Source organism: Falco rusticolus, chromosome 13, assembly GCF_015220075.1.
Source record: "Falco rusticolus isolate bFalRus1 chromosome 13, bFalRus1.pri, whole genome shotgun sequence".
NCBI lineage: Eukaryota > Metazoa > Chordata > Aves > Falconiformes > Falconidae > Falco > Falco rusticolus.
Genome location: NC_051199.1, coordinates 8,371,526 through 8,399,512, shown reverse-complemented (window position 1 = coordinate 8,399,512; position 27,987 = coordinate 8,371,526). Strand labels below are relative to the sequence as shown.

Sequence of the window (27,987 nt, the reverse complement as noted above, 5' to 3'; positions counted from 1 at the left end):
AGGGGCAGCAGTGTCTGGGGCAGTTGCAGGGAAGCTGGGGGCTGATAGTGAGGACTAGCAAAAGCTGTGGCAAGGGCTGGCTAGCTAGGCAGTGCCTTTTATCAGGAAAATGAGCAGCAAAAACAGTAACATGTCCTCTGTGCAAAAAATAAGTAGAAGTACTCTTTGGTTCCTAGCAAGCCCTGAAGCATCACAGCCCTAAGGAAATATTACTAATTATCAAGAAAGGGAAAATTGATTGCAAACATTGGTACACACACTGGGAGCCAGAATTACTGCAATGTTTAACATGATGAAAAGGTAACCCACTACAGTGATTATGGCACTTAGTGTGACATGTGACTATGGACTCTGTAATGCACTCAGCTTTTATATGCTTTTAATATGAAGAAGATGATAGAGAGCTAGGCAGTTTGGAAAGAAAAGTGGCATGATGGTATTGACAAGGAAACCAAAAGGAGTATATATAATAAATATTAATTTTCACATACAAACAGAATTAATTTAAAATACTCTCATGTTTGTAATAGTTACCCAGCAACATAATGCTTCAGAAAGATTGGTGTAATTTCTGTGCTACAGAAAGGAACCATCTTATATATACTGATTTATGCTATTAGAAACAGTTTATAAAAAATATATTTACAAAAATGCAAAACCATTTTTGGTTTAGATTGCAGTGAAATGAAAGTATGACCTGCCAATTAATTTGGGAAATTACTGTAAGACTAAAGTCCTGAAAGCATTAGTATTTCAACATAAAATATTTCTCTAAAGATTCAAAATGACAGTAGCTTCACTTCTGAATCATATATTATCCCTCTCAATATAAGTTGATTCATCTTTAGGCTCAGTACTAACAGGAACATTTCAAACAAAGATAAATACTTGGAAGAAAAAGCCTGCTTCTTAAAATGAGAATCAGTATGTATCACATTTAGTTCGTCAAGGAACTTATGATAAATCATTCTTAGCTCAAAGCTGAAAAGTGTGATTAAGTGATCTGAACAACTAGTGGCAATATCCATCCTAATTGCTTTCACTGTGATTGCATAGTATCTTCTGAAAGCATAGCCTAGCTCATAGCAAAATGCAAATGTGATAATAGACATTTTCAAGCTAGGGCAACAAAGACACCTAGGCAAACGGCCTAATTCTTAAGGCTGCATTACAGTTTTTGTGCATGCATCTATGTTCTTGCAGCATATGGTAATGAAATATATATTTCATTCTGTCCTTAGAGGAGTCAAGTTTGTTCCCAGAGGGGATGATTTTGGAAGAAAGTCTTGTAGTCACAGGCAGCCGTTGAAAAGACTTTGCTTTTTCTTCCCTTCTAACAGATCATCAGCAGAAAGGGGCAGTAAGAGGATTGGTATCTTCACATTTAAAATTGACATTTGCTAAGCCAAAAAACAGAGGTAGAGAGAAGATCTTACTGTTTTCTATAAAAACTTCAGGGATAAACACTGTGGAGGTGGAAGAGCTATTTAAGATGATCAACAATGCTGGCATAACAAAAAATGAGTATACAGTGCCCCTGAGTAAATTTATGGTGGAAATTAAGAAGAACTATGAATGGAATGAGGTTCTGGAGCAGCCATCAACAGGAGCAGAGAGGACATAAACACATTTAGTGTTAGGATGGATTTTATTATGCTCAGAGTTATTTGATGTTGTTGTCTGCAATAACTGATTGGATGACTCTGTTACATCTGATATGCCGTACCCCATCCTATCTGAGTTTCGTTTTACCCAAAGAAAGCAGCTGCCTTGGGAGATGTAAGCCAGGAGACAGTGGCAATTTTTTAGGTAGTTTGAACTTAATGATCACTACTGTGATGAGGCTTTAAGTTTAATCTACTATATGATAGGTAAAGGATGACATGATTCAAGCATCAAAGCCATGCGTGCTTGTCATGATAAGTATTTGGTGGCAGGAATGTTAGTCTATCAGTCTTGAGAAAGAAGATGACTTTCATCCTCCTAGATAAAAAATATCTCAAGATTTTACAGCTAAGCATTGAAAGCTTATCAGGTTTGCCTTCAGTACTATATGTAACTAAGTGCTGGAGATGTTTAGCAATTGAGGGTTCCTACTGAAATCTTATATATAAAAACTGATGCCCAAGAAGATTAGGACACATTTTACATACCGTGTTATAGTGCTGGTCAGATGAGATGGCTATAGCAAACACTAGCTCTTATGACTCTTTCATGTTTTAGAGTTTGTGAATATCTTCCTTGGTACTGAAACAGGTGTCTGATTTGCTTCCAATTTCTAGAATTTTATCTGATATTAAGACAGTTTTATCCCAGTTCTGAAAAAGTTGTAAGCTTGAAGATTTATTTTTCCCTTAGCATTTTATTTCCCATTTTTTTCACAAAATGCTATTAAAATGTTTCCAGATTTATAAACATGTTAGCATATTGAACAGTTACAGTTGTATTTGTGATACAATTTCATAACTTACTGTGAAATAATAGTGGAATATCTGAAGGAGATTAATTGAATTTACTGATGTATGGTTTCCTTAAATGTTTATAGTGCTATATCCTCTGTTAGATTCAGAGGTACTGTGTATGGTCTGTAGGTAGTATAAAATGAAGAACAAGCATCAGTTTAGAAAATACATGGGTTTCAAAAATACAAAAATGCATAAGTGAAAAAGCTGTGGCATCTGGAAAGCCAGGATAGTATTGTCTTCTGTGATATTTTGATGTCTTCCTATATTGAAGAAAATAAGAGATCATCCAGGTTCTACGTGCTCATTGTCTTTTATTAGAAGCATTTCTTGCACTGGAGAGAGACTTATAACTGTATTTCTCTAGTCCTAGTTGGTTAGTCCAAACCACGTCAGTACAACCATAAATGTAATTTGAAATGTGATGACATATTGATTAGTATTGCATGTCAGACTGTAAAAAAATGCTGTATTTAAATAGATAGCAAAGTTTCCTAAACATAACAAGGTTATAGTAAATAGAGCAGTTAAACAAGAATTTCAAATCAATTCATATCATAATGCAAGGAAGTACTTAGTGAGGGACCTTTTTTTGTTTTGTGGTGGTAAATGGATCCATTGATCTCCATTCAGTGCTGTAACCTACTGCCAACACTTGCTCTATAGTTAATGCAGCTACCGTTTTGTATCATTTTTTTCTTCCTATTTTCAGGGAAGAATGCTTCCTTAGCATATACTGCACACACATGATTAAATGCTGTTTGTTGTCTAGATTGTGTTATAGTACTATCCATGCATAATTCTGAATATGTGATTTCTGGAGAAAATTATAGGTGTTGATTTTAAGAGAAAATCAACCTATCTGACGTCTTATGATACTTCACCAGGGTGTTCAAACCTTGTCATTCTGACATTGTCACTGAAGTATTCTTGGCCTTCAGTTTAATTATCTGAAACTGTTTTTGCAAGATTTACCTGTTCTTCTGGGAAGAGACATAACCAAGGTGGTTAAGAAAGGGACATCAACTCAGAAACTGCAAAGGAGTTTATAAAATTAATTTGTATACTGAAGATAATGTTATGAAAGAAGATAAAATTGGATCATGAGAACGCTTGGGAATTTATTTTTTTTTAATGCTTGTATTTTATTTGTAGGAATTTGGAATTATTTATAACCTGTTCAAAATGTGAGACAGGTAAAATAGAAATACCAATAAAGAGAACTTAAATGTGTGTAAAATGTATATCCACATTGCCATATATGAATTAAGGTAGCATTTGAGTAATTTAACCTGTAGTCAATAAATTCTCTAAACCTGCTTTCAAAGAGAAAGTCCATCTCAGTAGGACTCTTATTTGAGAAAAAGTCTAGCAGAACTTATTCTTTTTATATATACTATTTAAAAAATGGTATAACATACTGGCTGTCACAGTGTTAATAATCTATCAAATTACCAAATCATAAACCCATTTAGAGGCTGCAGTTTATACTGCCTGTAAAACATCAACAGAGCTTTCCTGCACCCTGTTTGCTATGAACTGTCATGCAAGGAGATGGGTCTTTGCTCATGTCATGCCATGAGTGATTGAATAGCTACACATTAAGCAACATTTTTGCTTAAATAGATAGAATTAACTCTTAGTCTTAAGAGCAGCCGAAATTGTATCTCCAGTTAATCGGTAGGAGGATTTTGCTACAGGGAGGTGGGTGCCTTGTTCATCTGGTCATTGATATTTAGGGTCCTGTTACTTTCCTGTGATTATATTATGCACGCAAGTCCTGTCACCTTCTGCACTGCAGCGTGCTGGCCAGTAGCTAGTGTTCCTACACATCGCTCCATGTTTTTGGTCCATCACATCTATGTCACCTGACAATTGATTGTGTAGCAGTTCAAATACCTGTTTCAGTGGCTGCTGATTCAGCCTTAATTGCTGCTGAATAGTGCTTAGTAAGGTGCATGGTATTGAGCAGCAAGCAGAGCTGAAACTAGGTGGGTATCTATCGAATGCCATGAACCGTACAAGCCCTTCATTAAATTGAACTCTTCCATTTAAAGAGAGCCATAGCATGTGCGTGATCTCCAACCTTTTGGAAGACTTCTTTAGCAATAAGACTTTTTTTTCTTTTTTCTCATTTTTTTTTTTTTTTTTCTATAAGACCAATCTATAACATCATCAGTTGATGGATTAACTAATTTTAAAAGTTTAGCTGAGATTTTTATTCCTATTTAATGAAGGACTGGTGGACATGGATTGAATTCTAGCTGAATACTAGCTTAGCAGCTTTGTACTTTTTACATCTGCATTTCTCAAAACAGTGGTATTTGAAACACAAAAATATTCAGCCATTGTGAGCCCTGCACTTCCTTACCAAACAGCAGAATTTAAAGCTCTGAATAAGATTCTAGTTTGTTCTTTCAAAAAAATTGAAAAAAAAAACCAACAAAAAACCCACCCAAAATGCATAGGACTGTTTTCTCAGAAACATCATGAGAGCAAAAGATATCTAAGTTAACTAGAAGTAAATGCTGAGGAAGTGGATGCTTCTGCCAGCCGTGTAACGAATAAAGTATTTGACTACCAATTAAAAGATTGCAAGTTTCATTCCTGCCTGGCTTAAACAATTTATACCTAGGAGTAATTTGGCACCTGAACTCAGAGCTTTTGGACAGGAAGTCTCTTCAGGTGTGCATCTCTGACAAAATATCCTTACCCTGTTAAACAATAACAAGAGTAATGCAATTATATTAGTTGCATCAGTTTTCAAATACCTATTCTGACTGATTTTGAACAGGAACTTTAAACTGGGTATTATGGCACTCTTGAACTTACACAAAATATCTTGTTGCTGCTGTGCCTAATTAGACTGATGTTTAATGTCATACAGGAATCCCTTTTATGTGGTTGTACACTTATGACTGCTAACCTACGTGTTTACATAGCAATGTAGTTTCAGCATCTGAGATTTCCTTCACCTGAGATTTGAACACCTCTTTCAGAACAAAAAAGTTTTCTTAGATTAACCCTTAGACAAATTAAGAACAGATAAAGTGTTAACAGGGTGTTGTTTCTCATCGTTGTAGGAAATGACTCATTCTTTAGAGGGGCATAAAACACTAGCTCTCCAGAGAGGGAAAGACAGTTATTGATTCGTTAGAAGAAGAGTTTAAACTAACTACTGGCTAAACTGAGGTTTAAAAAAAATCCATAAGGCTGAAGGTAAAGGTTTAAATATGAATAGAATGGTAAGGAAGATTTGGGTACCCCAAATTAAGATCCTTTTCCCGGAGACGCAAAGTTCCAGGGTACAGAATTTTGAGCTGCACGCTCCTGGGCCCAGGTGTCCTAATAGTTTAATAGCTGGGGACAGAAAGACATAATAGCTATGAAATACAAGAACATATAGACTAAATAAACACGTGGTTTTCCTTCTGTTTCCTATATACCTGTCCGTAAACCTGTAGTAACAGCATTGCCTATGTTTGAATTATAACAGTACATTTAATCTTCATTTTTGTCCTAGACTTCATCTGCTGTTTATGCCAGTTTCTGGGGTAGCATTTCACTGCAAACCATGTGCGGCAATCAAGGTGGTGGTCTGTTCTCACTATGCCTGGACCCACACAACTCCTTAGTGGTACAAATAATGTAAAAGTATTCTTCCACTGAGCAGCATAAACACTGCAAGAGTCAGTAAAACTGACAACTGTTATAGAAAATGCATCTTCTGGTGATTTATGCTAACCAGAGATTCCTTATTATGCAGTGGAATAGAAGAAAAGGCTCTCAGTTTTCCATGCCTAACTTTCCATATCCTAAGGTACGAGATGTTGGGCCAAGCTTTTGGGGACCAGCTCTGATGGTCTAACCTTTTTTCTCTCAAGATCTATCTTCTGTAAATGGAATGTATTTTGGAGCATCCTGACCACTGATAATTACCTAACAGCAGACTGTAGCTGATCTTTTTTTTCTATATGGAGAAAAGGAGGCAGAGCGAGCACAGGAACTCATCAGTGCTTGTCAGTCTTAGGTCCCAAAATATTAGCTCCACTTCATTTTGGATTTTGACTTGTTTGTTTAGGTACCCTTAACTATCTGATGAAAAGAGGCATTATATGGCTAAACAAAGAAATATCGAGAGTTGTGTGAATAAGATTCAATTAGAAATAAGGCTTAACATTATAGGTTAACAGAACTAGGAACATTTTAAGAATCCTTGCTTGCACTCAGGTAATGTTTTATTTCATTGAAGTGTTAGTAGAAAAAGACAAGTGTAAAACTATATTCTAGTATTTATGTTACTGAAAGTTCATATTTTGCCTCCTCAAGTGCCTAAAGTTTGACATCTAATCTGCATCTAATATTGAGATGCAAATGGAATTTAGGGTAAACCATTTTCAAAATTAGTTTCTAATTTAGATGTCTGCTTCTGATGAACACTGAGCATCCTAATGGTGAGCATTCACCATGCAGTTAAAACTAATCAGAACTGCAGCTTTTGTCTAAAAAACCTGAGGAGCTGCTCTAATTTAGGAGTTAATGATAATTTATGTGTATGCTGAAATACTATATACCCATTAGTTTTTTCTCTGAGATTAGAGGTAGTGTTTTAAGTAGAAAATTTGTTTGAAGTACATTATAAAAGGTGATTTTTGACGGCTGATGATAATGGGGGATGGTAGTGAAAATTAGTTGCATAATTCTAAGTGTTAACTTTCATTACACCTTGTGAGGATAATCAAATTGCTATTAACTGTTGATCCAAAAGGACATGCATTTCCTTAACCTGTGGTCTGTAGTCTCCTCAGGCAGCAGTTCAAGGGGGAACTCTGAGCTCATGCCTACACCGATGTTGTGTATATGATAATGTGTATGGTGTGGAAGAGCTTCTAAAGGGAAAGAGTTCAAATATATATATATATATAGTATTTATGTGCTAAATGCTTTCATCCAAATCTTGTTGCTTTCACTTTGGAATCAAACTGAAAACTCCTATCTCAGTCAGAATTTTTCTGTCTGTTTGTCTGTTAAACATTTCACAACAATGTTATTGCTAGCATGCATGAGTTGGAGCAGGAGTTGTCCTTAGTTTTCAGTACTTCTTGGTGTGAACGTGACCTGAAAATCCATTACGCTCTAGGCTTCTTACTAGATAATGATGTTACAGGCATTGACTTAGCATCTTCAAATCCTATTTTGTAACATCTTATTCCTTGAAATTACACTTAGGTTTCTGGTAGGCTTTTTCTTTCCAATGTACAGAAAACAGCTTCCCTAAGAGCTTTAAAAATTACTTCCTTAATGGCTCTATTTCCTTCCTTCATAGTTACTAATTAATTTTGCACTGGCTTGTGAGCATGATGATTTCAGTGCAGAAACATTGACAGGTCAGTAATCGAGCACAGAGAATCCACTGTGCTAGGTGCTGTGGATGAAGAACATGATGAAAACAATTTTTCAGAAGGAAAAAAGAAAGTGTAAAGGTCAATATGGCACTTCACACTGACATTAATTTCCTCATTCCATTTGACTATGCAGATCTCAAAGTGCACCGGGGAGATAAAAATAGGATTTATATTGTGAAACCTGGAGTTAAAGCCAAGGACCATACAAAGCCAAACCAAACTCTAAAGCTAAGTTAAAGATCTGGCATGAAAGAAAACAAATGGCATAAAACAAAATAAAAACTACAGCAGGCCAGAATGGCACTTGACCAAACAGATAAACCACCCTGGGAAAACATATTTTTTTAACGATAGTTGGACAATACTAACGGAGAGTTGGACAACCTCTCTGCTGTGAGCAACGACATCTTTCACTCGATTGGGTTGCTCAAAACTCCATCCAGCCTGACCTTGAACACTTTCTGTGATGGTCATGTGCAACTTCTCTGAGCAACCTGTTCCAGTATCCTACCACTCCCATCATTTCTTTTTCTGTACTTTCAATGTCATTGTCATTTCTTCAGTATCTTGGTTTTTAAAAGTCATGGGACTTGACAATTCTCCCCAGAAGTGCAACCGAGCACTTCATTAACAATATGTAACATGTTTTTTTACTGTACTGTGAATTAAAGAAACAAAATGGGGAAATTCTACATTCTTCCTCAAAGTCATTCAGGATGCATCTAGGATAGGAGGAATATCACCTCTCCTCTCCTCTTCCCCTAGTAGGATTGATTTCCATTGCTTTGCTTGTGCTCTGAGCTCCCAAATCTAGAGGTTAACTGCAGAGATGTGGCACAGAGTCTATACCTAGCCATGTTAAACGCCTGCTCCAGAGCTTATTCACTCACACCACTGTTGTCACATGGCTATTGGTGGACTTGAAAATAGAATTAATACCAAATATTAAGTAGATTGGCTTTAATGTAGCAATAAATTCACCATTCTGATAAATGGAAACTAAACTGATTTGTACCTGCTGAGGTCTTACTGTTCTCAAACTTCCTACTCAACTCAGTGACAAAGATATTTTAGCCTCCCACAAAATTAGGTAGATTTATTCACCAAAATAGCTTTGTATGTATTTTTACAGGTTAATGTTCTCTTTTGAAATACATATGTTAATGTGGCTTAGCACATGCTTCTGTTCTACTTCTGAAATCTCAGCCCTGAATTGCATTGAAACATGACAATATTCTACCCTTGCTAAAATCTGGATGAATAAGCTAAAGGTATTTGGCAACAATTACCAAAAGGTTCAACAAGTCAGCTCATTATATTACACAGGAAGGAAAGCAGATTTAATTAAAACGTTATTCCTTGGTTATGTACAGAAGTTTCTTATCACCCATAAAACAAAATAATGATGTTGAACATAGACAAGCTAAGAATCTAAGATTTGTACAATGTATGAGAAGAAAAAAAGAGAGAAATATAACAGCAAGGTGACATATTACTAATTTAGTACAAAATGTGGACTGATAATATGCTTCATATTTAAATGTCCGATTTTCTTCGCAATAGTACACTAAGGCATACAACAATAGGCATTCACTGAAGGCGCTGTGTTCATACAGCTATGACACCTTCTTCAGAACTAATCTCTGAAAAAGATGCCACATGGATTTTGGAGCATTCCAACAGGTCTAGAAAATACTTGAGTGGGACATTTGTGGATATGTGATGGGGGAGAAGAGGCTATGAATATGTAAAAAGAGGATATGGATATGTTTAATTAAAGGACTTAAACTTAAGTTCAAATACACATCATAACTCTCAGAATTACATTCTTCCTTGAAGTTATGGTCAATTCTGGAAAGGAATGGCATAATTTGAATTCCAGCGTGTGTCACTGAAATAATGTTGCATGGTAGATTACTTCTTGATGCATTTAACAAAGTTATCATATATCACACATCCTGGAAAAGAGACTATAATAGGAAGGTTGCAGATGGTAGCCTATTAAAACATATTCTTTAGCAAGTCTGGCTAGCCAATGACGCTGAGCCAAGCAATGTGCTCTCAAAGGGATTTTCTAGCTCAGATTATTTACCTTCAAAAGTGCTAAGTAATGAGAGAAACTAGGTTATGCCTGCCTTTTGAAAAAAAAAGCCACGTACAGGTTTTTTTTTAAATCTTATCTGCCCTGGGTAACACATGCAGTCCCTGGGATAAGTGTATTTCTAATAAATGGAACAATACATTTCACAGAACAGGTGCTGGTATTGCAACATCTGGTTTTTAGGTACCCTGTGCCCACCACAACTTAGCCCAAAGCAGTGAATATATATTCTGCTATGTAACCTGTAGGCAGGAGTTAGGATACTGAGGAAGAGAGGACTGACTACTTTATAAAGTAGCCAGGAGGAGAGATAAATGTGTATATTTTTATCAGGTTTTATGCTAAGGAAAATGAAGGGGGTTTTGTCCATTCCCCCCCCCCCCTTTTTTTTTTGGGGGGGGGGGGGTTGATGGAACATTGGACATGTAGCAATTATTTGCCAGAAAAGTATAATTAGTCTTCAATTACCATGAAAATGTGGTCCCTTCCCTTTCCAAATCTCTGGCACTTTCATCTCCTCCAATCAATGTCATGTTGACTAATCTCACATTGGCAGGAGGTGAGAAAACAGCCTTTGAAATAAAAATAATTCTTATTTGAGCACCAAGGTTTGCATTTGAAATTGGACTAATGATACAGCTGGATAGCAATTACTTTTATTGGGTGATAAAATGAATGTTATATGCTTTATCTTTAGCTCCATCCAGCCCTTTGTGCAAAGCTTTAGTTGCAGGTTTTTGATCAGATAAGTTGTGGTTAAGGTTGCTCAAGGTCTGCCCTGAAAATGCTTTTCACTGAGATACTGGGTTTTGCCAAATTTACTCAGCTTTCCAGTTGCATTTCAATGTAATCAGGGAAGGAAGCTGAAATAATGGAAATGTGACTATGCTGCCCACAAAAGATTTTCTATCACCCCACAAGTAGGTGTTTGGTTGGTTGGATAAACTTGTGATGATTTGATTTCTACTTTTATAACACAGCTAAGAAATGAATGAGGGGTTGTTTGAAGTTTATTCCTCAGTGAATAACTGACTAGGAAAATGTTTGATGAGAAAAGAGAAATTCACGAGAATTTTTACCAAATTACTCCACAGTGTTATAGCCTCATCCACTTCTAACCTCCTACTTTTCAAGTTTCCAAATATTGCTCCTCATAAGTTTTTAATGAAAGACATGCCTGGGTTCACTTGGCACTTCTGTTAGAAAGTCCCTTTGCAGATGTCTTATTTTAGTACCATGTATGTTATTTTTTGGAAATATTTTCATTTTTACATGATTGTAGTCATTCATAGACAAGTTAGGCAATATTAGATGCTTTATCTGGTAGAAAGGAATTTTAAACACAAGTCCAGTATGATGAACTTCTGAACTCAAGTTTGATTTTGCTGCTGAAGAGGGTGAAACTTTGTGCAATAGAGGTATATAATACAGGCAAAAGGTTCTCGGGGTCTCAGAATGGGAGTGGACAAATTCAAAGAAGGAAATCCTTGTGAGCTATTAGATACCAAGGAGCTATCTGTGGCTGATGAAACCCTTAAGCCATACCTTGGAGAATATAACCATTCTTACAGTCTTCTGCTTGCTGCTGATCACTGTTAAAGACAGTGGATAGCACACTAGGCTGTGCATTTATCTAACCTGACTATTCTTACAAGATCACTCTGTGAGATGTAATATAAGACAATTCATTCAGCACACCTATTGTAAATTGGATCCAGAGCGCTTAGAATTCATGACCAAAAGCCACTGCTTCTTTAGCTTAAAAGGAGTTCTTGGAGCATCGAGTTCTGCATCGTTAGTTTGTATTGTCTTATGAGGTTTGAAAATTACTTTGAAAAATTGGTTTCTGGATGGTTAGTTTTTCTTATGGAACCCCATTTTGACTTTTAACCTTCAGATAAACAGTGTTGGGAGAACAAGAGTTAGCCCATTCAGAGCTGTCTGTGCAAATCAGGTGTATATTCAGTAACATTAAAATGAAGAAATAATACTTTCTGTGCAGGCGTTCTGATGAAAAGCTGAACATTTCAGAAGGTGAAATTGCCAGAAAATACAATGTCATTTCTACTCAAATTGTTTGCTGAGAAAAAATAAACACAAATCCCTGGGAAGTCATGGATGTGTTCAAATGTTTTGGGGAATGCAAGCTTTGAAAAGGTCTTTTTTTTTAAAAAAAAAAAAAAATACTTTTCCCCCTTCAGCTTGAGTTTTGTGAAATATTCTTACTGCATTTGAGTTGTAGTAGAATTAATGACTTGATTTTAGATTGACTGTGATTTGTTTCCTGCCACGAGCAGCTAAAAGTAAGCAATGCAAAATCTCATAGTAACTAACACATTTATAAATGCAAGGGCACGTCCAGAAGATCTTTATTTGCAGACCAAAATCCCAGAATTTATAGAGTCTTTCTTAGTTACTATTGTGAAGAGGGGGAAGAAACCCCAGTGAACTCTATTAAAAAGATTGATGCATGGCTGCAAGAGCTCTTGACAATTGAGATTTCTCTCTGAAGTGTTGTTTAACATATGTATGGCAAAAAAATGCAGGGGAAGGAAGCAAATTTTCTTATGAATTTTTAAAGCACTTTCAATGTTGCAAGATAATGAAATGATTGAAACAAGTTCTGTGTAGCTGAGAAAGCAAACCATTTACACTTTATAAAGCTAGAATTCATGCCAGGAAAAAAACCCAACAAAACAAAGCAAAAATACTTCCTAGGTATTTGAGCTACAGGTAGGCTATATGGCTGTGATAGCTGGGTCTGGTCAAACTACTCTGGGCACTTCTCTTGTTGAGTCACTGGCTGGGGCAAGGTGGTTTTGGTTTGAACTTCCAGGCTGATAGGTTACATTTCCTGTGACCTGCATGCTCCAGTAAATCTCTTTTGAAGAAAAAGTCCTCCTCCTCTTCCTTAAGCTGAAATGTACCTTACTGGATGAGACTGGCTATTGCTGTCCTGTGGACTCTCTCTAATACTGCTTTGTACATTGGAATCAGTTTTGTCTCTGAAAAGGCTTTGCCAATATGTAACCCATTGACTGTTGATTTAGATTTTGTATAACACCAACTGTTTAGGTCAAAGCAGTGAGTGAGTTCTTAACACTGTTGTGACATGACTACCTAGTAAGTTATTCCTTTTCCTCTTAGTCGTTTACACCTTTCAGGCAGGTTGTCATTTTATTCTTCCTTTGCCATCACTTAGCTGGATCTTGAGTACCTCATTCTCTTACACATAGTAATGCTCCTGATAATGTTAGTGAAAGCTTGGGGACCTCAGTAACACAAGAGAACAGGATCATGGTTAATTTTTCTGTGTAAATCCTCTTTGATCTCCAGTAATTCCATTTATGTCTTTAAGTATCAACAGGTTTCTGTTAACTTTCAGGTGAAGAGATGTCTAAGCCTGAATTTTGTTCTGGTTACATAACACTTCTGATTCCATTTTGTATGGCAGGAGAAAGTAGCCAGACCTTTTACATTTATGGACATGTTTCATCCTTATTTTTGTATTTTTTATTTGCTAGTATCTAGTCTGTCTTTTATTATGCAGGTATTTTTGTATCTTTTAAAGCTCTCCATTATCCAGATGATTTTGATTTGAGAAGCATTTTGGGGGACTAAAAGCTGTGCATTTGGAGTTATAAGATAGAAACAGGACTTGGTCCAAACCATTTTGATTATTAGTTCTTTTTTCATTTTTGTGTCTCTCCTAACTGTTACTGCAGAACCTCCTAGTTTTTAGAATGTATTTCTCAGCAACACTAATTCACAGCTTTGCAGTCAAAACAGAACAGTTTTAACAGGCTATGTTTATATTTGTGTACTTATTGCTATGCTTTATTTCCTTAAAATGCAGTGGCTTAAAATAATACTTACCTGTAGTTGTGTACTTCAGAATTTCAGTTCAGCTATCAAGTCGCTTTTACGTATTGTACAGAGGTGCAATGTGAGTCTCATCACATTGTGAACAGTAGTTATGTTAGAAAAAGCTTGGAATATTTTTCAGTCAACATTGTCAGTTAAAGATTTAGGTACCCAAAGACCACTGCCTCTTCTTGTGTAGAAATAATGTCTTACAGGCAGACCGATGTTCTCCAAAGTTCTATAATGGTCTTGGAAATATTCTTGAAGAAGACACTACAGTCCCTTGAATAATATTGATACTAATTACTTCCTGATGGGTTATGCAGCAAGTGATAATAAAATACTGTAATACCTCAGCTTAATAGTTGATGCCTGAGATTTGATACACAGGATCATGGGTTAGTTGCTTTGTGTCAATACATGTTAGGCAGCTGCATCTCCAACCTATCTCCTACTGGCCAGCTAATTTATGATTAAATTACATCCAGGAATAATTAAATTGTATAATTTCCAGGAATAATTATATTATTATATAATAATATCCAGGAAGGCAGAGATGTCACTGACTAGATCTCTGTGTTAGACTGGTGTTGGTCTTGATTTTATCACTTAACAAAATCGGTAGCCACCATCAGAAGATTTTCTTTCAAATTGTCATTATTTGCTTCAGCCCAGCTGTTTGCTTGGCTTTGGAGGATGTAGTTTGACAGCTACCATTATTTTGTGATGTTTTGTTCAGCAGGGTTGGTTACAGATATTGCAAGAGACAAATGGTGGTGAAATGAAATGATGGCTCATCTAATATTCAATTACATATACGTCTTTCATTTGTTCACCTTGGCCACCTGCCCAGCATGAATAGATGCTTATTGTTCCCTAAATAAATTACACCGGTTCTAAACTGCTCTGCAATTTGATACTTACAAGACTTCTGTGTTTATTTGCTGGCACAGGCTTCTCTAAAGATATTCAACCTTCTGTGTTTTGGCTTCTGTTACACTCATTACCTTGAAAAGTAATTATGCAAATATCTCACTGCATTAAATACAGGCAGGTTTTTATTTATTTATAAACATCTCAAAATTTCAATTTCAGGGCATGCAGCTGAAAAATTTCTGCACGGGGTGAGAGATGGTGCTGCCTCCCCACCTATTGCTACAACTGAGCAGCAAGCAGTAGATAAGCAAAATCATTCTATTCTTTGCCTTGCCTGCTTATTGAAAGGAGTGCAGTAAATTGGGCTGTAGACATCCAGTCCCCATGGGATTTGGAGGTGCTCACAATAGGCAGGCACTGAACTGTATGTAAAGAAACTACTACATTTTTTTTCTCCCATGAAAATAAAGAGGCAACCCTGGAAAAAAAGCAAAGCGAGCTGAGATAGAGATGTTTGAAAGGAAATTTGTTTGAAAAGAAACATAGGCTTCCAGCAGCCCCACAATAATTAATAAAAATCCTAAAGCTTTGCAGGGTTGGACTGATTCTGATCTCTTAGTGATATTGATAGAATGTTCCCTATTCAAGTGATCTGAGGCACTGTTTACATGAAATGGGGATTGGAGCTTTGCTTGGCTGTTGCACAGAACTACGTACTGCAAATTGCATCTCTTAAGAACTGCTGGGTACAGAAGGCTATTACCAATGGATAGCCAGGGGGTGCAAAAGGATTTTATACAGTTGATCCAAATTGCAGTCTTATCCATCTACAGAGAATTATACTAAAAGGAATACCAGATGGGTGAGCTTCTGGGGAACTATAGAGCATCAGCAAAAACTCACATGTCCTTGTAAAAGGTGTCAAATGTTGCTGTCTGGGGAAGGGGTTTAAAAAGCCACGAGTATTGAAGAAATAATTGGCCTTTACTATCTGGAGAGCTCAGACATTTTGATTTCTGCAAAAACCTAGCTGAAGTTTTAGGATGCAGGTGCTTGTCATGTGTGATCATCAGGCCCCTTTAAATGTTTCAAAAAAAGCTTCTTAATATCAGACAGTGCTGTAATTGTTCAATACGTTTGAAAATGCAAACCTTGCTTACTTTTAATAGCCTTTACCCCTACCTAGAGACTTCATCAAAAGAAAAGTGTGCTGTCATAAAAGACTGCACAGAGATCCTGGCAAGAACATACATATTAACTGAAGCATCACTAATCCCTCACTGGTTAGCACAAGATAGAGAACTAGGTGCTCTCAGAGTTCAGATCTTGGTTTTGTTGCCTTTTGTTCGGACTCTTTTTTCACATTAGCCGTCCACAAAGTGCGTAGAATATTACTACCTTGCAGCAACTATGCAAAACTAAACCAGAGCTTCAAAAATGAAAGGTGTAATAGAAAAATTATATATTAATAATTTTTATACCTAAGTTTTATTGTTTGCCTTAAGGCAGAAGGAGGTCCAAGATTTCATGGGAAGTACTCATAATACATGATTTTCCATAAAAGTTTATTCTGTGCTGAAGGTAAGACACAAACATACAAATACACAGAAGGGGTTTAAAAGAGCTAGTAGTGGCCCTGATCCTATTTCCATTCCCATGTAAATGCCCTGCTTGATAGCACTGGGGCAAAGAGAGTTGTAAATATATTTAAATACATAGATATATGTGTGTGTGTGTGCATGTATGTTCAAGCATATATGAAGAGATGCCTATAAGTACATATAAATATATGTGTGTAAAAAACATAGATAGCTAGATATGCATAGCTTGTTGGTGTGGCTGGAGTGAAAGAAAGGAACCGTGCAAGATCACTCCTGCATGGAGAAGGACAGTAGTCATTACTGATGATTATTTCAACACAGTAACTTGCTGTGGATCTAGTAACTCCTGCTCCTTGGATCAGAGCTGCTGTGATTTCTCCTGATTTTACTTGCAGCTACTTTTAACAAATTGGTACTCCAGAACTCACATAGGTGACCTTCACAACAGTCAAGTAAACCTAACCATTACTAAGTGCGTGTGTAAGGAGATAAAATTTTGCCTGCCCACATTCTTGTCCTGCCTGTTGCCAGTGTCCTGTGCTTGCATGCGCATTGTGCTTCAGCTGAGTGAGGCTGAGACCAAAGGTGTGTATGTATAGATGAAATTACCCTGCACTTTAAAAATAAGGAAAGTGTGATATAGGCTCCTGCAGCTCTTTGTGAATTGATATTGAATGGTCTCATAGGAAACAATAATTGGAATGTTAACTTATAATGCAAATATGTCATTTATTTCCTTTGAAGCTGCCAAGGTCCCTCAAATATAATGTGTTTTATACTATATTTTTATGCATGGCATAGCATTTTTCTTAGGTCTTAGAGCTGCATCTGAAAAAAGAAAAGCTAATGAAAAGGCAGGGTTTTTTAATTATTATTATTCTTTGCCAGAAAGCAGTAATAGTCTGAAGGGCTCACTGTTAGATCTCTGGTTGCTAATTTCAGTGGGAAATGGCATATTGCATAAGAAAGCATACACATTTTAGAATTCTTCAAGGAAAAAAAAAAAAAAAAAGAATCCCTGGTTTCATTCATCGTCTATTTGAAGTATGCAAAGTACCCTGAATACTCTTCTGACTCTCCCACCTGTCTTCGATTTTCCCATATTCATCTGAGATGACTATCTGCAAGTAAGACATAAGAATGTATTAAAGTATAGAAGAGGTCCATGTATTTATTATTTGGGGGATAGGATTTAATTAGTGTCTATTTTCAAAAGAACTTATCACTTACAGATGCATTTTCAAAGCAGTCAAACTGTCTCATCTATGTTAAACTTTGGAAAGTCTAAGTACTTATTTTGGAGGAAAAATGAAAATGGTGCTCTTTAAAAAAAATTACACTGAAAACAAGCAACTGTTTGGTGGCAAACATTACAGTGATTAATACAATATATAGTCATTAGGTTCTGGCAGATGGTCATTTAAGGAAAGAGTTTCAGATATGACCACAGAAATTAGAAGCCCACATCCTATTAAAAGTCATTTTGCATTTGGCTTCCAAGGTAATTTTGAAAAATCTCTTTCCAAAGGTTTAATTGAAAAGAGTATGATGAAATGGTAAATAGTAACAAAACCACCATTTAGAATTATCATTTTTTCTGTGGTTGACAGTTTCAAGAGACAAGTTGAACGCAAAGTCCATGGCCATTTGTGGCAGGTCACTGTGAACAGCTGCACCTCTTCCAAGCATGGTAGTACTGGCAGCAATGGGAGCAAGGATTTCAGAATTTCAGCATTTTCCCTTCCTGGTTTTCTAATTGCATCCTTAGTGCTTCTCATTCCTCCTCCCATGGCAAACACAGCTAAATCCTTTTTCTCTGGGGCAACAAATTTTTGCCTACTCTGTTGAAAGTCTCCAAGGAACAGTGAATTTCATCCTTAGAGGATTCTTTGCTACTTGCCTCGTGGCACAGTTTTGCATGGATTGCCAGGGCTGTTTAATACTGCATTTTGGTTGACAAGGCAGCTTTCAGTTTCTGTCATTCATCCAGGATCTTCCACAACCTCAACACATACTCAAAAATATCCCTTACCCAGGGCAATGCAGTGTAATTCCTTCAACTGACTTAAATTAGGATCCAGTTGCCAAAATCATAAACATTGTTTGCCAGTTTAGATGTTTGAGTGTAACCTGCCTTCTTCCTAATTGCTGCTCCAGAATTGCATCTTCCAAGTCTAGTGTCATCTGTCAGCCTTGTGCAGATAGATACCTTTGGGCACTCCCTGAGGCATTAGGAGCCTATACTGAGTCAACTGTCTTGAAATCTTCTCGGGAAAGAGATCATGCCACTGTAGCAGCTTCTGTGATCATGCAAGAAGGATATAGTGGTACTTCCATGGTGTTTCACACACTGACAAATGGCTGTGATTCAGATGCAAGCCAACAATCATGCTCTTGGGCTGAGAGAAGTTCCCTCACTCCTAAAATCACAGTGTTCTGTTTTGCTTATGAGAGCTGCATACAGACTTGGGAAACCTGCTTGTACTGTTAAATAACACCCTATGGCTGAATAACCTCTTTTGTGGGACTTGATATTTTGCCATATCAGTGACATGGCGTCAGCTCTAGTCCAAAGAATGAAATAGTAGCTGCTGTCTAACAAAACTTTCTGTCACCTTCCTCCCCTTCATAGTTTGGTGCCTGGGCTCCTTGTGATCTGTCACAGGCATCACAGTTACATTCCCTCACAGACTTGGTAACTGTTAGACATGAATAATGATACTGCTCTGAATAAATCCCCTACTTAAAAGAAAATATGGCATTGGATTTTAAAAAAAGTTCTTACAAGCTTTCTGTGTAGTGTAACTGGTGAAGTAAAATAGTCTGATATTATGCAAAAGGAACAGAGGTAGTTCTTTTTAAAAAGAAAATTTATAAAAGTCTGTCACATATGCTGTCTCATTTTCATTTGATATGAAACTCTCCTGTAAATTACAGCAGATGTTGAGTTTGTGTTTCTGTGGAATATTGATGTGACTGTGCTCCATGCACAAAGAACAATTTTCAGAAGGAAAATCAATATAGCATTCCAATGCATTAGATAAAAAAACCAAAAAAAACCCAAAAAAACAAAACAAACAAAAAAACCACACACACCAAAAAACCAAAACCTCCTGTGCTCAGTGTTTTAAGTATGGTAAGTGGAGCAGTCCAGGAAGGTGTCATTTGTCATTAAAACTTGTGAAGTGAGTGGGAAGTCTGAATGCTGTTTCAGAGCTGAGACTTTTACTCTCTAAATATGATAAGGGACAAGAAGCCTGGAAAGGGACAGCACTTGATGCAATTGATATAGGAAAAGTCTGTGAAGCGTGGATGGAACCAGAGAATAACACCTACCATTTTTAGGTACTGCAGCTCCTCAATACACCCTTTACTGAAAATTCACTAAGAGGAAGCATGATTTAAGTATGTATTTTTTCAGCAAGGCATGAAAAACTAAAGGTGACTTCAGCAAGAGATTTGGGATGCCTAAAGGGTGTTAAAGTAATTAAATGTCTTGACTTTTGACACCTTTTTGAATACCTTCCTACTCCTTCTAAGTTTTAGCTTTGCAGCACTTTTCTTTCCCTTCTAAAACCACAGTAAAGGAGACTCGTGTCCAAAGGTGTCAAAGAATATTCTTAATTTTCTGTTTATTTCCTCTCTTTTAACGATTGCTGCCTTGTTCTAGCATGAAAGCTTTTGGATCTGACACTTCATACTCCTACTCTGTGTGTTCAGAGGGATTAGTGCAAAGGCAGTCTCAGTTCTAAAGCAATATAAATTATAATGACTTGTCTGATGTAATCCTGACACTGCATCCCTGCTAGAAAAAATGAGAAATAGTCTACATAGTTCAAGCTATTGCAAACTGAGCCAGAAAGAATAACGTATGGAAAAATCCAGTGTAAATTTTAGTATCACTTACCTAGATAAGTGAATAGCAACATTTTATTTAATCAGTCTCCCTCATAAATACATGGGGTAAAAAACAATTGTGGAGGCAAGAAAGTTAAGGCAACTCTATGAAGTATAGGAAGGATCTACAATACCTTACAGATCTTGTTTCCTTCTCCTCAACCACTTGCATTGACAGGATAGACTTTAAAAACATATTCTGTATTTGGATCCAGACTATGTATCTCAAGGTTCTGATACTGGTTTTTGCTTAGCTGGCCAGCTAGTTCTGTCTGGACAATGTTATCGGGACCAATACCAGCAACTTCATCAAACTCTACCTCAAAGAAATCCACAGCTTCTGTGAGACAAGTCCAGTAAATCTGTGAAGGAAAAAAACACTCTGTAGTACAAAATTAAGTACTCTATCTTTGCTCATTTTCATTTTTGCTTTTTTTGCAAGGCCCCTGTTTGGTAGATTTTAATTTTGAAATTCCAATGCAGCTGAAATTCCAATCATAGCATGAAATGTATGTGAGAGATATGCAGTTTGTGGTCTTGGAAAATGCTAAGATACCTCCTGGGAATTTCATAATGCCATCTTCTAACACACTAAAAGTGACAATAATCAGCATTTTGTAACATGCATTTGGGATCTTATGCAAATAGCATCCTGATTTTGTTAGTATCTATGAAATGTATAATGAAAATTATGTGGCTATGATGTCATCATGTTGAAGGTCAAGACCAGGATCAAATTATTTGATCTGTCATACAGATATTTAAATACAAACATGGTACATCCATTTCTTTCTGCATTGGACCCTTCCATGTACCATATTTATATCACATATATAATAATATATTGACTACAGTAGGAATGTGATATGATTCAATTTATGCTTCAGTTTCTCAAAAGGTGAGCTTGAAATACATTGTCTCCTACAAATAGAGTATTTAAATTGATAGTGTAGTTTTATTTACTCGAACTTGTATGGTTTCAGACTCTATAACAAGCTGAAAGTATAATGGTCTCTTGCATATATGTTACAATTTATTAATGTCTTCAGTAGACCTCAAGTAAACAATGGTCTGGTATATAACAGGTCCTGCAACTGGGAGTGGTTCAGTGTCTATAAGTTCTAGACACGAAAAGTTAACAGTCTGATATTTTCTTTCTTTTCTTGGAGTTTCACAAGCTGTATCCTGGTACACACACACGCTTCATTACTCTGTGTAGGATGATGAGGACGTAGAGCTTGGTCTTCTGACGGTGTTTTTAGGCAGTGCACTGAAATCAAACAAGGAATTTAAAGATGAGCTTTGGAACAATATTGCTTGCTTGGATTTGGGAGTACTGGAAACATGCCTTGGAATCATTACCTCTGGGTTAAAAGAATAGAGAATATTTGTTTTGCTTTAGTTTCTGACTGCTTTATTCTGCTAAGGGATGGGACCAATCCCTGTAAAACAGAGAACAGTTCATCAAAGTTGAGTTGAAGTTTTTTTAGGGGATCTCCTCTTAGACGTGGACTAGGTTAGAAAATGGAAGGAACTGCATTTTCTATTTCTTTCACTAAGCAGTGTGCAGATTGCAAAAAAACATAACTTGGCTTTCCCCCTTAGCAGCCTTTTTAGAGTATTGAATAAGGCTATCCATATATGATATCTGACTGGATGTATATTTATGTATTCTGATATTTCTTTTTGTTTTTTAAGTTCTGTGTTTTCAAGCAACTCCATCATCTCCTTTTCTTGTCCATAAAGAACATAATCTTAAGAAACCATTTCTAATCTCCTTTCTTTTGGTGTCCTTATAGGTCTTGAAATGTTTTTTTAACAGATTAACTTGCATTAGATCATGTTTAATTCCTTGGCATACTGTAAAAAAACCAAACAAAACAACAAACACAAAAAATAGGTCAGTAGTTCCAAATTCGTACTAAAATGTAGTGGTTACTAGAGGCATAATGATAGAATTGAGCTTAAAAAAAATTCAGGTTTGGTAGGACATGGGACAAGAATAAGGATTCTACTATTTTTCTCTCATCTCTGCTCCTGGTAAGCCCTGACAGAAGATATTTGTGTGTGTAAAATTTGGAATTTAATTGCCACTTTATTATTATTTCCTTACTTAAATTTATCTCCCCCAAATTGGGTTTGACAATTTTTACTTCATTACATGAAGTAAATCCTGAAGTTTAATTTATTGTAGTTCTCTATTATCTTTGAAAATTCACTATGTCAGTATGAGGTTAAAACGATGGCAGCAAATGTGCCTGCATAGCCCGTGTTATGCCTGTGGCTGCCGATGCATTCCTCCGATGGCTGTTAGGTGAGGGCGTGATTAACTCTTCTGACATGAAAAATTGTGAACTGTGAAGGAACAGAACCAAAAATACCAAAGGCTGATAGTAAATTCCAGTGGCATTCAGCTAACATCAGGAAACAATGTCACATTAGAAAATCCTGCACAAATATTTCATATAACTTTTCTCAAACTTAAGATTTTTTTTTTCAAAATAGAGAATGTAATGCTTCCAGCTGTTTCTCATTTTGCATAGTTCACTTTTACCTCTCTGAATGTTATTTTCCATGCAACTTCATTATGTCCCCAACATTTGTGAATTTATATGCAAAGATCAAAATTAAAAGGAAGTCATAAAATTGTTTTATCTAATCTGTTCAGCCCCTTAGCTGCTATGGATCAAGTCTTAGTTAAAAGGAGTGACATTGCTGTGGTACCTCAGAAAAATGTGACCGCTTTGCCTCTTAGTCAGCAGGGGCATAAACATAAAGCTGACTGAAGAGGGACAATCTGTAACTTGCCTGCAGGGGAAGAAAGAAGCAGTTACTGTTCAAGCATATATTTCTGTTTAAAAAATATTTACTGTTTTATTCTGCAGATGTAATTGGTGTTTACTCCATGCTGGGTCCTGCAGTATGAAATGAAGGTTCCCCTCCCGAGATGGCACATCTCTGTTCCCATCCCACATACATATCCTTCAGTCTCTAATAGCTGAGTCTGGCTCATGATGCTGTAGTTATGGTCTTGTTCCTTTGGGGTTTCTACGGTGGGAAAACCACCTTTCTGACTCTTGTGCTGTGCCGAAAATTAATATAGCTTGTCAACCATATGTTCAAGTTTCTTTCCCGAGGAGGCGTGAGAAGGAGCAGAAATACCCTTTCTAAATTCTTCAACTGTATCAAAGCGGGAAGCAGCCTGTCTTGAACACATGACTGCCAGGAGAACACTCTTGTGATCATTGTGCAGTGAGTTCTTGCAGAACCCACAGATCAGTTTGTGGTCATCCAGACAGTGTTCAGAGAGGTTTGACTTGCCGTGCTCTAAGCACTGCCACTCATGATCTTTATGGTGAGTTTTGGTGAAAATATGGTCCTGAGCACCATTCTCACTATGATTTAAATGCAGACATAGTTATAACAATTGATTCTACACGTTCCACATCTTTTGGCTGCCTTCTCTCCCTGCAAGCTTCACAGTAGACAGGTCTTTCACGGTGGTCTAATCTCCTCCTTAGAAAGTCATCTCTGTGCATGTGTTTCTTGACTAGTTTTGCTCCGAGGTAATTCTTCCTCAGCTGAATTTTATTTCTGTATGGGAGGCAATGTGCTTTGCTACACACTGGGCATACAATGATAGAAAGTTTTCACTTATTTCAGCTTTGGTCTTGCTTTTATTTATATACTCACAAATGCAGTGTTTGCGTGGCAGCATAAATGGTTGGAGAAACAATTGCTTACACAGTGGAGAGGCAAGCTGGCCACGGAAAGCACGGCTGGAGACACTCCTTTCTGCTGTAATGACAGACCCATTGTTCCTGGTTCTAAACCTTGACACAACGTCTTTTGACCTAAATAAAATTGGAAAAAAACCCCAACCAAACAACCCCAAGGACTCAAACAAAAATATCTGAATATAATGGCACCATCTAAGACACAAAATTACAACATAAGCAGTTCTGCTTTGCATGCTAACCATCCTTTTACGGTAGTGTTTATTCAAACAATTGGGTTATCACTATCAAGAATCCATTTTTTTTCTTCTCCTTTTTGTAATTATTTCACTATATGTTGAATAGTCTCGCCAACAATAACAATAAACAGTCTTTGTAGGTCTGTATGAATTTGTTGAGTTATTGCTGGTGGCCAAATGAAAAGAACACGGTTCGGTTGGGTTTGTTACAAAGTGAAATGTATTTTGTCTCTTTTTCTTTGATTATTTTTCAAAATAGAAACAAGAAATAACCAGAGCAGGGAAAACCATTTTGTGCAATTCAAACGAAACCCTTTATTTTGTTTGAGGGTATTAAATGCTTTCTTTTATGATAATTTTGGTAATATTTTTAGAATATTTTCTTTTTAATGAAAACTTAAGACAATAAATGTCAAAATGTTTTTCTTTTGCATTTCCAAGGTGGAATATTTCCTCAAGAAAGTAGCACAACTAAGTGTTTTTCCATTTCCAAAAAAGAATTGAAGACATTTCTGCTTAACATAACATACATTTACACATGATCATCCTAATTTTTAGTCATTTAAGAAATTAATTACCTCTGAATTATTTCTGATTCCTAGAATGAATTAAGTTAATTCTTAGTAGCACCTTTATTACCACTGATTCTTTATATTATTTGCAAAGACTTTCAAATGGCATTTTAAAATTTTTCTTATTTTAGTTTAGAAGAGGACTGATTGTCAGGATGTGCTAACCCCTGTTCTCTTCAAATCTTGATAGTCTTAACTTGCCTCTTAGCCTGTGGACATTACCCTTTTGAAAATACAATATAACTTTTATTATACTTCCTTGGATATTTTCCATCACCTTGACATGAGCATCATTATTCAAGATTGACACCCGGTTCTAGGCCTTTATGGTCTGTACAGAGCCCTTAACTCCTGGTGTTCTTGAGTGATGTTCATTGACAGCGTTTCTGCAGCACCCGCTTTCATAATACTGACAAGCTGAATTCCCACCACTGCAGCAACATTTGCAGCCTGGGTCATTTGAACAAAAGCAGCAGCACTACCAGCAATTTGCGTGCTCTGTACATGAGTGGTAGTGGTGCTGGCAAGGTTTGTCTTCGTAAGGACAGGGGAAACAGCTGCAGTTCTGCTCACTGATAAACAAAAGGCACCAACACAAGCAGATAAACAAAAGGCACCAACACAAGCAGCATTCTTCCTTTCTGCTGTGGCAAGTCAAGTCTAGTAACAGCAGTTTGAGCAGCATGACCAGATCAAACAAGGATGCCATTTTTCATCCATCCCTCTGTCAGATACTTGGAAGAAAGGTCGTTGATCCTTTCACCTTCTTTGCACAATACAGCAGTTGAGGTCTGACTGCTGGGTGAAGGTCTGTGCTGTGGCAATGGGCTTCATTCAGATTGGAAAGTGATGTCATAGTGAGATATTCAAATAAGGGCACAGGCAGAATCTTATGTGTGGGTACCTGATGCAGTGATTACATCATCTCTGCATAATGATAGCTATAATTGCTCTTCCTGAATTCTTTGAAAGCAGTTGCCTTACTTTTCATTAACTGCATGGGGACTTTATACACTTGGATTAGATACCCTAAGGCCACTGTCTCATTAGGATGACACACTTCATAGGCATTTTATTGACTCAGCTGGGTGCTGTAAGCAAACCCCTGAATCAGGCCCTAGCCAGCAACAGTGAGACATTTCTCATCAGGCTTGCATTTAAAACTTGTAAGTGTAACTTACACATGGGAAAGAACCTTACACTTGAAAGGCATCTCGAAGCATATCCTTATAACTGTCTTAATTATTTCAAGCCTTTGTCTGCCAGTGTTTGCACTCTTGAAGAGTGTATGGCATTCATTCCCCCAGAGCCTGAAGAAAAGAACTAGACTTGGATTGTAGTTTTGGTGCTTCTGCTGTTTTGCTGTGGACCTGTCTCTTTTCCCACTGACACCAAGTGTGTTTCTTGCCCTTCCTCAAGCTGGCTGCTCTCCTATAAATGCAATATCAGACATATTTCAGTTATGCTTTAGTGACTTTGTATTAGACACCTTTTTCTTTCATTTATTGATTTATTCCAATATCTATGTAGCATTTTTTTACCTATTTATAAACACAATAATTTTAATTAAAAATGAAATTTCTGTAAAGAATATGTGAGCTTCTCGGTATTGCGTGCTTGCTATAGTGCTTATATGTAAGTGGTTGGACTCGATGCTCTTAAAGGTCTTTTTCTGATGTGAATGATCCTATGATTCTATAATGCTAAAAAAGGAAATCTACCCTCTATGAGTTATCTGCAACTGACATCTGAAACAGCTTATTCTGTTACTTGAAACTGTAAAGGACAGTGATATCTGTATGGCACATATTCAAGAATACTGACTTTAATGCTGGCTTCTGTAACGTAGGTAACTAGTTTTTTCCAAAATTTAGCAACTCAACTTGTGTTAATTGGTGAATTTATTATTAGGAGTTGCTAAGATAGGTCTTGACATAGTTTATGAAACAGCTCTTTTAAGCCTGTTTGCTCAAAGACTGTTCTACCAGTGAAATTTTAATTCACTGATCCAGAGCCTTACAGACCATAATGGCTGTGTCATTATATGTAACTATTTACATGACGGGCCATACATAGTAGGTTCTTTGGAATGGTTATAGCCTATTTTGTCAATTGGATTTTCATGCATAAGTATTAGATCTGTGTGCTGAACAGCTTTCCATAGTATAACCTGGGCCTTTAATGGATGTTATTTATTACATTTGTCTTTCCAGTTTAATCAATGGTAATGTTTTTTTTATTATGCACATTTAATTTTGGGATATCGAAAGGCTTGCGAATTTGATCATTAGGAAAAATGTTTCTTATCATGCTAGTCTGCTTTTCTTTTGCAAAACATTCATCAATACACATAGGGTCTTTTGAGGAAGGAAAGTTGGGGGAGTAAGGAAAGAAACGAAAAGTATGTCTTGTGTGTCGCATGATGATACCTGGACACTTTCCCATTTTGACATAATGCAGAGGTTATTAGCAACTTGTGCATACATCATTCTCAGCAACACATTTCTTTTTCTTGGTGTCTCTGTGGATTCTGTCTTTCCACTGACTCTTGGATAACTTTGTCTTTTGCCCCATATAATTTCCAAAATTTATTTCCTGCTACCTTTAGTGCTCCAGTTTTTTGCTTTACCAAAACTACTTTCATCGACAGCCTTATTCCTGTGCTTTTCCCAGTATAAGTGACCCTCTCTGTAACTCCCTGTAGGCATGCAGCCAGTTCTAAGATTGTCCCATTTCATTAATGTGTTTATCCCCTAGCAGATAGTGAAAGATCAGATCAAACTGGATGCCAGAGAAACTGAGTTAGATGCAATAGGTGCAACCAAACTGACGGACTTTCGTGTTTACAAATATCTTCTCCCATGCCTCTGGTGCGGTTTAATCTGATTGTCATTTTCATCATAGCTTTCATGACAGCAGGCTGTGATGTGGCTGATTTCACCTTCAAATAAACTTGCACAATTCAACACCCTGCAAGGTGCTGAGGAAAAAAAAAACAACAAGGGGGGGAGAAAGAAAATCATTGCAGTGAGGACACTGATTCAGTTGAAATTACTTCAAATTAGGTGTTGTCATTTATGCTGTATTTCCACTAGCTGTCAAATAACTCAGTATAGTATTTTCTACTTGGCAATTTATCCTGTTCTGTCTGTTTTGCAAGATAAGCCAATTGTTGTCTCTTTCTTCTTATTTCCCCCTTTTGCTCTACCTCTAGATACCTCACTGCTATTTCT

The 27,987-nt window shown here is 36.7% G+C and overlaps 1 protein-coding gene across 1 annotated transcript; it reads right to left on the bottom strand.

The window, feature by feature from the left end:
- Positions 1-17,337: 17,337 nt before the first annotated feature.
- TRIM42 (tripartite motif containing 42) lies at positions 17,338-25,463 on the bottom strand. The gene is given in 12 exon segments (XM_037407264.1): positions 17,338-17,430; positions 20,341-20,576; positions 21,259-21,592; positions 21,595-21,789; positions 21,792-21,871; positions 21,874-21,956; positions 21,958-22,066; positions 23,369-23,623; positions 23,626-23,661; positions 23,664-23,849; positions 23,852-24,064; positions 25,100-25,463. Coding segments are annotated over 12 exon segments (2,184 nt in total).
- Between the last annotated feature and the right edge of the window lie 2,524 nt (positions 25,464-27,987).